This window comes from Lissotriton vulgaris, unplaced genomic scaffold (assembly GCF_964263255.1).
Source record: "Lissotriton vulgaris unplaced genomic scaffold, aLisVul1.2 SCAFFOLD_1935, whole genome shotgun sequence".
Classification (NCBI taxonomy): Eukaryota; Metazoa; Chordata; class Amphibia; order Caudata; family Salamandridae; genus Lissotriton; species Lissotriton vulgaris.
The window spans coordinates 188,870-202,544 of record NW_028250369.1 but is presented as its reverse complement, the minus strand read 5'-3'; the positions used below and the strand labels follow the sequence as shown (position 1 = coordinate 202,544).

The window sequence follows — 13,675 nt, the reverse complement described above, 5'->3', positions numbered from 1 at the left end:
TCAGGTCTGGCCTTTGCCCGCCCCGATTGGCTTCTGGGACGGCCACCTTAGTTTGCAGCCGTCACCCACAGAGGAGCTGCTTTCTCCACCGCGGGACTCTACGGAGGCGGATACAGCCTGCACTCAAGCAGTGTCCACGGCTGTGGGTATCCTGCGCATGGGTGACCTGGTTGCTCATTTTCCGGCGGACCATCTCTTGGAGGTTCTCCACCAGGTCTCTGGTGGGAGGGAGCTGTTGCTTCCCTTTGAAAGTTCGCTCCTTTCCTCCCACATGGGGCATGGAGGCGACCTGCCTCAGGGGACCCGGTGCCCCAAAACCTTATGCACCGGCACCTCCCAGCGCCGCGTGACCCGGCGTGTCTTTCCCTCCACCCCTCTGCCTCAAGTCCACTTTTACGGACTGCTTTTCCTTCCTTGCTGCCACTGTTGACTCTGCCATCCCGGGAGGCCCGCTGGCTGGACTCTTGGAGGCGCAACATGTTCACCTCGACCCGCGCTGACCTGCGAGCCCTGAACTCCTTATGCGTGTTGCCCAGGGCCTACTCTTGTTTGAGGGACTCGGCTGAGTCCTTGGGATCCGCTGCTACCCAGGAGTCTGTTCACGTGGACTTGCAGCATCATGCGTTGGATTGCCGGGAGCTAGCGGCGTTTATTCTCCGCTCCGCTCTGGACATCTCGGAGGTGCAGGGCCGGGCCATGACTTCCTCAGTCGCCCTCTGTCGCCATGCTTGGTTTTGGGACGGGGTGTTCCCTGAAAATGTGTGGGAGCGACTGATTGATCTTCCGTTCGATGGTAACCTGTTATTCCATGCCCCGGCTGACTCCGCCATCCAACGGTTCCTGGCAGGGCTCCGTCCTCCTTCTCCTCTGCCGCCTTATCCTCCTCCTTCTCCTCCCCCCCGATCCTCAGTAGCTGATGAGTTGGGCTGGTTCTGGATCTTCTTTTGGGCCGGTTGCCCTTGCGGTGGAGTGTTTTTTATAGCCATTCGAGTTCCCCTTGCTGGGACTATGGCGTTGTTAGCTGCTGGAGGGGCCTTTTGTTGCCTGTGTGTGTGTTTTTGCTGGAATTGTCTGCACAGACTTGGCCCTGAGATTAGGCCTTCTGTTTTCTCTTGGGCTGCTTGCAAGCCTTCTGCGAGGGGGGAGGTTCCCCTTGGCTTTTTTGTTTTTCCTCTGCGGCGGAACTTTCTTCCCAAGAGGGTTCCCAGTTCTTGAGACTTAACTTACCCTATGTGGGGTAGTGGTAGCTGTTATATAGCTTACGTTCTGCTATGGTGTTCTGGTCGCCTTTGGGCCTCTGTTCTCCATGGCGTTTATGTATGTTGCAGATGCTTTTTTGGGTCATGTGCAGACCACTCGTGGTGTGTCTGGGCAATTCCTTGCCTTAATGCTGATTTTCTGGAGCCTGGGCTGGTTCTGTTTCTGCTTTGTCAGGTGTGGCCTGCCCGGTCTTCCGGGGCTTCTTACTGCTGGCACCGCTCTGTCTGGTTTGTTGCCTTATGTCTATGGTGGGCTTGCCTTCTTTTCCCTCGTTTCCTTGGGTCCTCTAGGCTTTTCTTCTTCCTTGCTTGGCATTGGGTGGAAGCTCTGTTGCCTTGTAGGAGCGTGGGGTGCTTTGGCCTCCCTGGCCTGGCCCTTGGTTCCTCTGTTTAGAGTGAACGGGCTTCTTCTTCTTCTTTCTTTTCACCACACCTCTCTTTGGGTCGGTGGTGTTCTGCTTGTGGGATTCCCCCCTTGCCTGGGAGGACGGGGCTATTTGCCCTGTCCCTTGCGGGACACTCTGCTATTTCCAGGCTGGTGGGGGTCCTTCGCAGACCCTCCTTCCCCGTAGGTATGGCTAGGGTATCTAGTCTACGTTAAGGAATCTGCGGCTAGTAATCTCTATCAGATTTTCGAGTTACCTTTGGTAACGATGTATCTGGTAGAGACGATTCTAGCTGCAGAATCCTTCACGGCCCTCCCTTCCTCCCCGCTCTGCGAGCTTTGGCTTGATCTTCTGCACTTGCCTCCCGGGGGGTGTCTATTTCCTTTGTGGATGCATTCTTTACCCCTTTAGCAGGTTGATTGCCTTGTTCCTTTCCTTCTCTTTGACACTTGGAGGATGAGCCTTAGGGTATTCCTATGCCCCCCCTGCCCTGGTTGCTCCGGGATTAGGGCTTGCCTTCCCCTCGTTCCTCTTTTTTGAAGGCCCTGGCCCTCTGCTACCCCTTGGGTTGGGGTTACCTGGCTGTGCCTTGCCCCTTTTTCCTTGGGGGATTGTTGTACCCTGGGTTAGGGTTGCCTTGGGGGGGGGGGGGGGGGGGGGGGGGGGGTTGTCGTTCCCTGTTTGTCTTGGGACTGGTTCCCCTTCGCTGTTTTTTGTTGGGTTACCATCCTTCTACAGGTTGTTATGACATTTAGCCTGCGTTCCCTGTTCAGGAGGGGGGACTGTTTTCAGGGTGGCGGTTCAGGGCTTTGTTTTTTCTTTATTCTTGTTCTTTCCCTGCCTTTGGGTACGGCAGTGTCCGGCACTGCCCCTGGTGATGTTGTTACTCACCATCCCTTTTTTCAATGTTCTGCTATTCGCACACAGTTCCCATGTCCCACAGTTTGTCTGGTGGCTCCGCGCTGTAGCACGGAAAAGTTCTCCGAAGAAAACTGACGTAGGCGCGCCGGGTGGGACTTATGTGACCTCGCTGACGTCACGTACGCGGACGACTCCTGGGTGGAGTCGCGTGATGCAGTCCCCCCCGGCGCGCAAGGATGCTGTTGCAAAAAGTTTCCGGATCCAGTCTCCCGCCTGGAGATAATTCTACATTCAGGAATCTGCGGCTATAATCGTCTCTACCAGATACATCGTTACCGAAGGTAAGTAACTCATAATTCTGTCCTAAAAGAAGCTCCTGCACCCAGGAAGATCACAGAAAACACAGTGCGAGAGTTCAAACACACACCAAGGTCATATGAGCACGAGCTGTAATTTCAACGTGGATGATTCACTTTAACCAAAAATAGGCATCAACACACAACATTTTTAGAGAAGGACACAGTACCCATTGGAGGAAATAAATAGAAGTTCCCACCTTAAACATGGGCTCCATTAATTGGAAACGGAATACAGAAAACAAACCGCGAAGCGGAAAGCTGCATTCCATCTGGTATGAAATAAACTAAAACATTTACCGAAAGAACTATCCACGAACAAAGTAACGCACCATAAATCGCGGATCCCTCCGAACAACAGCCCGGGCTGCAATCACCGGTGGAATGTTCAGAAATCGGAGTGTCACGAAAGCAACAGTATGTCAAGGAATCCCACTAATGGCGTCGTAGTATTTGAATATTTCAAAAGGTGGTCATGAAGCTTCAGCTACACAGACTTCTAACAGCGTATGCTACATTAGGAATAAAGACTATCTTCAATCTCTGTGCTGTAACACATGTCTTCTCTCTCAGGAACATACTCCTACGGTGCTAGGACTGAGTGCTCATCAAAGTCCTAAAAATCTATTTAAAAAGGTATTCCCAGGAACAGTTGCTTTAATTGGGCCCGTGGATGATTAGTAGTAATTGGTCCCTGCTCTTGAGAGGACTAAACACACAAAGAGGTATGACCTATGCATGCCATGGACGAATGGAGATAAAGAATTGAAGAGTGACAACGGTGCCAGCAAATAGAAAGCCTATGGGTGGGCTCTAAGCCCAGAAGTAGATACGGCATATCTCTTCTCGAGACAGCACATGCGTGACATCTAGAGCCGAGACCTAAAAATTATTGAGTTGTGGCCCGAGCAATCGTAAGTGGCTGAGAATAATAAAAACATTCCATCCATCATCTCGTTTTTTGATGCCCGTAGTGGAAGTACAGGCAGGGAGAGAAGGTGAAGGGCAAATGGTGCAAGTAAATGCATGAAGATACAAAGTACAATACGAAAACAGTAGAAACTATGTATTTTGGCATAGTGCCAACCTGTATTCAGCCACATCAAAGCACTTGAAGGCACTAATGTTGCAGCATAGAAAAGTTGAAGTGAAATTCCGAACCTACCAACGAACAGCAGTAGCAGGCCGAGCCTCATACATCTGAGGGGTTGGGGTGTAGATGGGCGATGATTCGGTCCTACTGATTTGTACTAAGGCTAATACTCTGGTTCAGTCCTGCCCAGGAGCAGATCTGTTAATTGTACAACAAGTGCAGTGGCACAGTGACCTATGGTATTCTGTACCTAGTGAGCCCCAATTTTGATTTTCTTTAACCGTTCAACTGAAGAACATGGCCCTTTTGCTTGCTTGCATTATAGCACATGGCTTCCTTGCCACGCCTTGTCTCAGAACTTTCCCAAATTTGTTGACAGCGCAGAGATATCGGGTTTATCATCGCATCCAGCAGTTGCTCAATCTAATGATTTAGCTAAATGTAAATGTATGTAAATGTATAGGCATTTATATAGCGCACTACTTACCCGGAGGGTCCCAAGGCGCTTCGACCGCTGCGAAACCCTTCCTGGCTTCCCTGAGAGATGGTCCCTTAATGGGTATCTCCAGGGTGAGACCAGGCATCCCCGGCGGTCTGGTGGGGCCGTTAGTGAAGATGAGGCAAGCTAATGCCCAGAGTTGCCGAGTGTGATCGCTGATCAGAGTGGGCACCGAGGCGAGAGAATTATCGAGTCCGCTGACCCTGGTCCAGAAACCTGCCGCGCCGGGATTCGAACCCTGGTCCCGGGTCGTCCTCTGCTCTCGGGTCTGCCGCCTCTAACCAGTGAGCCACACGTCTTAGAATGTGGCTAAACTTACCTTCTGAGTGTGTGATGAGTCTCGAGCACATCAGCTCACAACACTGTCTTGCTATGCAGCCAAGTGAAAATGCTTTTGTTACCACTGCGAGAGCCTCCAATTCAATTAGTACTAACTCATCACACATAATGTGTGACCTTTTATTCCCTAAAGTCACCTGGTCTTCCCTCCCTTTCTTATTATTTCAGCACACTGGTTCGCAGTGGCTGACCGTTTACAAAATATTCCATTTGCTTCTCTGCCTGTCTATTTATCTGGTTATATTTTTCTCATTGTATTACTGTTTATCCAAATTGGGGGGCGAAAGGTGGTCCTGTGGGAGTCAGTGAAAAAAATGAAGTTGCCATTAGTACCTCTATGCATCTATTTAAATAATTAATGTACATTGACACTAAAGTCGCCTTATGCAGTAAAACAACACACTCTAGTGAAAACATAATTAATGTGCACATCTAAATGTTTTAAGCTTGATTAAGAAACATGACAGTTTTTGTCTCTCCCTGCAGTTGGCACACACAACTGTTGTTCTTGAGGTTACAATTAACAGCAGAGAGAGACTCTGGAAAGAAGATTTATGTTCTTTACAGTTTAAAAAAATAAATGCAGTCAAGGAAGCTTTGTTTCTGTCCTTATATGTGTAAATGAGTTAAACCAGTGCGCTCTAGTTGTCATGTCTTGTAAGATGGCTGCTGCAGAATGAATCTGTTGTACTGAGGAACACCTAGAAGTGAATGCTATATAAGTCTCTGTTTGTTTATGTAGTTATGTCGAATTTGAACTCCACCCCGACTGACTGGGAAGTCACCGAGCTGAACAGTAAGTTGAAGGTACGTGGCCTGGAGCAAGAGATGGAGCTACTGCGGGACGAGTGTCTGCGCCTCAGATCGCAAGCGTGGAGCGACAAGCAGCAGGTAACTGAAGTGCAGGTGTGAGTGGCCATGCCCCTCAGACTGCAAGCTTTCCAACTCTGGTCAACTTTCATGGGGCCTGGTGTCCTTGCTGACTGTTTTTTTTTTCTCTTGAAAATGTGGAATTTCATTTGTGTATATTGTTGGTCTTCAATCTATTTTACTGTGACCGATAACAGAGTCAGGCATATTATCAGGGGTGGCAGAGCATGCATATAATGAATAACCACTATACTGTTCATAAGTATCGAGCCACATTGGCTGTATACATCTTTTAGAAATGGCAGATCTGCTGTAGGAAGGCCTCTGTTAAAAATAGGCTTATTCTAGTGAATTCCAGTGCTCCTTTTCCACCAAACGTTCTGCTTTGCACAGAGTTAACTTGCCTATTTGAATACCTGGAGCAAAAGACAAGTGAAGAGCAGGCTTCATAAAGAAGTGGCTTCCCCTGTTATCGCCTCTTAGCTGCATCGTTTCCATGCATTCTTCAATGGCCTGCACTGTACAGCACCACAATGTAGCCGTACTTTGAGCTCTCTGGGGCCTGCCTGTCCCTTAAAAACCTTGGAACAAACATATAGTATGTTAAATAAGTCCTTGCAAATAAACAAATGAACATAAATTCATTCTTGTCGTTTATATTCTAAAGAGGGTTCTTTATTTTCCTTCTTTCCTCAAAGCTTCTACCCAGTACGCGTTTCGTCAGGCTTCCTTGCATAGATTCCTCAGGGATAAACTCAAAGCTGCCGCAGAGCATGATATAGTCAATTAATCCGTCCCATCTGTTTCCAATCAAATCTTAGGGTATACATGTGGTAAATGGTAGTTTGATTACTCGATAGATCTCAAGATTTCTGGCTCACTCTAAAGCCAATTTCGCACTGATCTATGATAGATGTCTCCTACATGGGAATCTTACTGTGTTAAAAAAACTAATCATAAGCTCTGAAACTGGAATTAGTCAGCCTAGAACTTTTAATTGACTAGATCACCATATACAGCCTCTTTGTTTATTCCTGTGGAAGTCTAAACAATGAAGCATGACTATACATGTTAGCTAGAAAGTTAAACACCCCTCTTTGGAATATACTTGACAAGAATGAACTGATGTTCTTGTGTGTGCTTGCAATGACTTATTGTAACAATTTGGGTTAATCCTGAGTTTGTGGTGCATTGGTATGCTGCTCCTCTCACTTATTCAAGCACCTTTAGAACTTCCAAAATCTAACTGAAGTACTCTTTCAGAGTTAATGTGTGCTGACACAAACTCTGGTCACCTGATATTGTGTGAGCCCCTCTTAGTTACCCTCCAACGTGTCCTTTGGCTGCTGCCCCATATTGAGTAGTTGCAGGATTTGAACACACGGGTAAGTAGAGTGATAGATACACTTGTATTTTATAATCACTGCTGTATTTAACTCGGACCTCTTTGTATTTTTAAGGAATGTGTAAGGTGAGGCTTTCGAAGCCCACTGAGTTGAGGTTTATTCAGCTAACTTGTGTCCATTGTTTGTACAAAGGGGCAGAGGAGCTCAAGGTGCTATTAAATCTCTCACCATTCAGTCAGCTAGATCTTTTTGCCTGCTGGTTTGTGATACTTCTTTAACGTTAGGTGCTAAAAATATGAGTTGGAAATATCACTGCTAGGAGATTGCAGGTTGCCTAGTATGGGAATAGTATTTCATTATATTTTAATTAAAGCACCAGTCAAGATTTCTGTGCAGTGGGCTTAGTCATTACAGACCTTGTGTTTTGAGTTTAATCCTCTTTACTTTCTTTTCTTGCACTGTGATAGGAGGTTCACTAACAACCTGTTTCGTGCTTTTGTACAGTGTGCACAGAGCTGGTGAAGCTGTTAAATTGAGTAATGAGTGACTGCTTTCTGACAGTGAGTATTGGTGCTTCGGCTTGATTTAAGCACTGTCTGCATTTGGGAGCGTGCAGTGGCCTTCGAGTGACATTCCTGTGTCTGTAATATTACTTATAAACACAATCGCAGATACGTTTCATTCTGCTTCGGGCTCGTCAGTTTGATGTAGCGGATATGCTTTTTGATTAATAAAGCTCATTTTGTTCCCAATACTATACTACAATAGCATTGCGAGTGCAAAAAAGCTAAAATACATTCACTGTAGTGCGTAGCAGAAAGGACGCCTACCTTCCCATAGTTGGCATCAAGTATTCTCCATACAACACTTTATTAAGGTTCCATACCTCAGAATGTGGACATAATTAAACTTTCTTAGTGTTGATAAGAATAGAAGTCATAGTTACAACATATGGACATTAGAAATATTTTTCCTATAGATGGACCTTGTGTATCATGTATTTCCTGAGTTGGAATCTTCTGATGTTCAGGTACTGTTGCCTAGATTTTGGATGGGCAGGATGCTTATTTTCATATCCCAGTCCTGCCGGCCCACAGACATAGCCATTCAGTTCACGGTGGGCCATGAGCACCTTCAGTTCACCGTGCTCCCCTTTGGCCTTACCTGTGCCCCTCAGTTGTTCACAAAGATGATGGCGTTGGTCACAGCTCATCTGCGCATATCAAGGGTTCCAGTCTTCTCCTATCTGGACGACTGGCTTTTGAAGGCGGGTTCACCCCAGGCTGTCATCTCCCACCTCCAAAACCTCTACTCTACTCCTCTCAATCCAGATTCTGCAGCAACCCCACCATCGAGAGAGCCCTCATCAAAGCTACAGACGACATCCGAGTCCTACTCTGCAAATGAGAGTCTGCGGCTCTGATCCTCCAGGACCTCTCTACGGCCTTCGATATGGCCTCCCACCACACACTTATCGAAGGATGCACAACATAGGCATCCAAGGAGCCCCTCTCAGATGAATAGTCGTCTGAGAAGGTGGCTGTGGCAATGGAGGTGCTGAACAACGTGGTCATTACATGGCTGATTCTGGCTTCGCCTTGGTTGACAATGTGGTGAGGACATGGGTTGGTTGGGGCCCCTGAGTGGACCAAGTTCATGATGGAGGCGGTTTCCTGTGTGGTGAGCTGGCTCCATTTGGCTAGTCTGACGTCTGTTGTGGTGGCAGGGTAATTGTGTTGCTTGAAGAAGTTGGTGTCCTTGAGCTAGGGTTTGAAGTTTCTGCAGAAGTTGCCGGAAAAGAGGTTTTTGCGGTTTTTGCAAAGTTCCTGTGTGGGGGTAATTTTGTTGCAGCTAAAGAGTTGGAGAATTCTTTGACAATGTTGAAGGGTTCTTTCCTGTAATTGGAGCTTAATTCGATATTTGAGGCTTAGGCCTTTTTCTTTGATTTTCTCAACTGTTGTGGTAGAATTTGAGGGCTGTCTTGAAGGTGGTCTTGTACGTTGTGTCCTTGCTGATGTGCCAGATCCTTTCCAGTTGTTTATAGTGTCGATTCTGAGGTCTTCTGTTTACAAGCTAGCCTGCTTGGTGGACCTTCTCAGGGTGTTGTTGCCAATTTCAGCAACGCTGTCGGCACAGATGGTGATCCAATTGTTGAAGTTTCTGGCGTTCTGATCTACATTGCTGGAGGAAATAGAGTGGGTGGTGTTGAGGGCGTTTATCATTGTGTCTTTGGAGACTTTGCTCCAGCTGCGGTGGAGGAGGCCTTTGGCAAGGAGTGGTTGGTGCAGGTGAGTTCCGTGGTGTGGCTGTACCTAATGCGGTCGCTGGAGGTGAAGATGGGGATCTAGTGCTGCTTGTGGTGACTATGGAGTTGTTGACGAGTTGGAGTCTGATTTTGTTCATGCATTCGAAGAGGTTGGTAGTGTTGATGTCATTGTGGTAATTGAGATGGAAGTGTAGGTCACTGAGGAAAATGTAGTTGTTGGAGTCTATGGTGAGAGGGTGATGAAGTTGCAGAAGGCTGGTCGTGGTCCTGGAAGACAGTAGGCGAGAGTGCCCATGATGGAGGTTTTGCTGTATGCTTGGAGTCGGAAGTTGAGGTGTTCCATGGCTGGGGTGATGTCTTCAATTGTGGAGGTGCATTGGATGGATTACTTGTGTATGAAGGCGATTACTCCACCAGGCCTGTTGATGCGGTTGCAGTGGGAGATCATTTATACTTCAGGTATTGCAGTGGTGATGTCCGGCGCAGAAGTGAGGTTGAGCTAGGTCTCGTGAGGAAGCAAACGTCTGGTGTGAGGGTGGAGATGTCTCAAATCTTGGTGGTGTGTTTGCGTAGAGCACTTGTGTTGAGAAGGGCACATGCAAGTTAGTGTTTTTGTTCAGGTGTTGACTGGTGTGTTGGGAGCTTGGCTGGTCCGTGGGCTGGTGTGTATGATGTGACAGGTGAAGACATAGCAGGCGCACCTGAAAGGTCCTACCTTGGAGCATGTGTCAGCATGGTGGCAGTGTTTATTACAGGCTCGAGGATGTAGAGATCGGTAATAGTGTATCTTCGGGGAGTTAAAGGGCCAGCGGTTGTAGCACGGACGGGCGCAGATTGGCTTGACTTTGGCATGCCCACTGCAGCCTGCATTAAGTAGGTCCTGAGGTGGGTGAGACTTCTGTTGTGAAGAAAGAGTGGGAATACCCAGCGGAAAACCCAGGCAGCGGTGGTGCCAATGGATCAGGCTGGAACCAGCAGGTACTAGAGCCCACAGGCAAGTGGCAGGCTAGGTTTTCAGTCGCCTACTGATGTGGTTGCGCTGTTGCCTGCGTTAAGTAGGTCCTGGGGTGGGTGGGGCTTCTGTTGGTGGGAAGAATGCTGAGCGGGAAAACCCAGGCAGCAGCAGTATCACAGAATCAGGCTGGAACAAGCACAAACTGGAAGACACAGGCAAGTGACAGGCTAGGTGTCCAGGTGCCTTTCCCTAGTAGTTCCCCACTGCAAGGGCACCTCAGGTTACATCTCAAAATCTCACAGTATTCCCCGAGTGGCTGATGCCCCCAGTATCAGTAACTGTGACTGGATGGTCAGGAAATATCAGCCAAAAGTGTGTCTCTGGTATTCGGGTCCTTCTTGTTAAGATTGTATCCCTTTCTAGCATAGGATGTCTTTCTCTGGTCCATAAAACAAAATGGTCCTAGACACAATTTATCAAACGCATATAAATGAATTATTCATTTTTTACTCTTTGTAGGACTTAATCCTGAAAAGGATGGAGACAAAACAACAAGCCAAATGCGTTTGCAGTATTATCCTAGATACCCAAAAGAGATTATACGACACTGAGCTTGTGAAATAAATTGTGAATTTGTATTGCTACACGCAATCATATATACATATTTACAAAAACCCAAGAGAGTTTGGGGGAATTCTGCCAGGCGCAAATATGATTGTGAAATAAATTGCGAATTTGTATTGCTACACGCAAACTCAGTGTCGTATAATCTGTTTTGGGTATCTAGGATAATACTGCAAACGCATTTGGCTTGTTGTTTTGTCTCCTTCCTTTTCAGGATTAAGTCCTACAAAGAGTAAAAAATGAATAATTCATTTATATGTGTTTGATAAATTGTGTCTATGACCATTTTGTTTTATACCATACGATACCCAGGTCCTTTGACTTTGTCTGGGTCATACCCCATTTTTCTTAATTTCTCGGGTCCATGGCACCGAAGAAACAACGATTTCTAACTTGGCCATTTTTTTTCAGTTTTTATATGGCATGAACTCGACCCGAAGGTATTGGAGCACTTTATAAGAGTACCAGTTACATTACACAAGGACACATTATTTTTTTGGTAAGCACAGGGAGATTAAGTGATTTGCCCAGAATCACAGGATGTTGCTCCGATACCAAGACTTGAACCTGGGTCTCCAGCTCCAAAGGTCCCAACATGTATTGCTTCCAGCTTCCATTCCCCTGCCTGCACTCTTCAAGGGGTCACAACCACACAGAGCAGGTACTGGATGGACCAGTATCCCATAGAGAAGTCCAATAGTGCAACCGTGGTCCCCAGGTCTGCGGCTATGGTTCCTACTGGATCCCTCTACACACTTGAGGGTTGAGGAAGATGGGAATCTACAGATGAAGAGATGGTCGGATTCCCAGTGACAGATGCTTTTATCTAGACCACCTGTTCATTTGGAGGCCTCGAAAGACAAGTTGTTCCCTCCTGTGCCCGGCGACAGGAGGTATGGTTCCTCCGCTAGGGCGACGGAGCGTCGACCCACTGCTCTGTGAGAAGTTGACAAAAGATCAAATAAAATGATAATGACGAACTTTATCCTTTTCTTTTTCCATCTGTGTCTCACCGGGTGCGGGCTGGGCTGCATGGCATAGGAACAGTAGTGGCTCTCTTAAGTTTGCATGAATGTTTGGCCGGCTGTCTTGCGCAGACACAAACAAACATGCGCACTTTGCGCAGCCTGGGTGGAGAACATGCCTAGGCCCCCAGCTCCTCTCTGAGCGCCGAGCCACGGTGCTCAGACCAATCACAACGCTGCTGTAAGGCAACGTTGTGATTGACTGTGAAAGACTGGGAGCTTGGGTGCTTCCTGGTTCCTGCTTCCTTCCTGCTCCTGAAGTGAAAGAAAACCGAGAGTCTTCCTCGTCCCTTGAGCCATGTCCCGAGGGGTCACGCTCCCGGTGCGGACCCTTCCTCGTGGCAGCCAGACTCTCCTATCAGTCGGAGATCCCTCTAGCATAACGCCAGCAGTAACATTAATTTGCATGGCCTTTGGAGTAGGTTACCTCTGTGGTAAACTTTAAATGTCGGGAACCGCAAAAATGTGGAGCGCTTTCACCACTAGATGGAGCCAGAGTTTAACTTTTCAGACCAAGTATCCACTGGTTCTATCACGGCGGAAGTTCACATCGGTTTAGCAGCAGCTTTATTTTGAGAATCGATTATTGCAGACAACTGCTCTCCTGTTTGTTCATTCGTCAGTTTAGCAGAGCACTGCAGGTAGCACGCTTGAAATCACTATTCATTGAATCCATTTACAGCGTGTCTTGTGTGCCGATGTCCAATGGTTTCTTTTGTCGTTATGTCCAAGTGTTTGCAGTAAATCCCACTTCCCGTAATCCAGGAGACGTCACTAAATGCGGATGCTCTTCCTCTCCCATTTTGTCACTTATGCATGCCTCCTTGCGTTTAAAGGAAGGCACATGTTCCACTCCCAGCTCCAGACCTCTCCATTCACGGGAAGGGTTCCTGTCCAGCAGCGCACGGTGCATCCAGCGCAGGGTCTTTGGGGCTCCCAGGGGAGCCACACCAGGCCCGGTTCTAGCAGGTGGATCCGGCCCACCCATGCAGGACCTTTGCCCTACCAGTCCTAGCAGAAGAGGCCACAGAGAAAGCATCTGTGAAGTGCTTTCTTCGTGCAGACGGCCAAACGTGATTTGTATTCATGTTTTTTACTTTAATTATCGGCCAGGGTCATCAAGGAAACTGTGGAATACATTTTAAAGTGCATTGTTTTAATATCAGTCTTTAATTGTGTACTAATGTGGAGAAAAATACGAGCTTTTGTTGGGTTTCCCTATTTTTGTACTGGCTGAGGCATTGAAACTGGTCATGCCGAAAACAGACCGGTAAAAACCCTAGCTCGTGTCTGAGGCAAGCTGCGGTGGGCGGTGTGTGTGGGAGGACAGGGGCAGGGGTTTGATGCCAATGATGCAGCTGGTGCACTGGCTCCAGGGCCATGAACAGCCTTCTGCACCTCAAGGATGGCAGTTTCCGTGTGGGGGTTCTGACAGTGTTAAGTAGATTAGTCTGTGTAGCATGCGCGAAGTAATATACTGTAGAATGGAGTATGCGTTATCCTGGTCAAATAGTGTCAGTCCATGCCTCATTGGCTCAGCAGCCATAATGTGGAATTACAATGTCTGCTAGTCTGTCTGTCCTCTGCCAAATGCTGTGGTAAAGCAAATGACCATTTTATCTTAAGTAGTAAATTGTGTTGAGCCGGATTTATTCTCAACAGTGTGGCAAGGTTACAAATGTGCGCATTTCATATTCTGATCGCTTGTCAAAGTTCATTGCATATTCCCAGGTTGTAGTCGGGACCACTGGAATGATGCCATTTTGCGGCTCTGGTGATTTCCGTATACTTATGGA

General features: G+C 47.5%; 1 protein-coding gene across 1 annotated transcript in view; it reads left to right on the top strand.

The window, feature by feature from the left end:
* LOC147663278 (5-azacytidine-induced protein 2-like) overlaps positions 1–13,675 on the top strand; it is a 210,181-nt gene that overhangs the window by 125,700 nt on the left and 70,806 nt on the right. Inside the window, exon 6 of the mRNA XM_086950565.1 lies at positions 5,536–5,684. Coding sequence (XP_086806691.1) covers positions 5,536–5,684 — 149 coding nt within the window. The remainder of the gene's footprint in view (positions 1–5,535; positions 5,685–13,675) is intronic.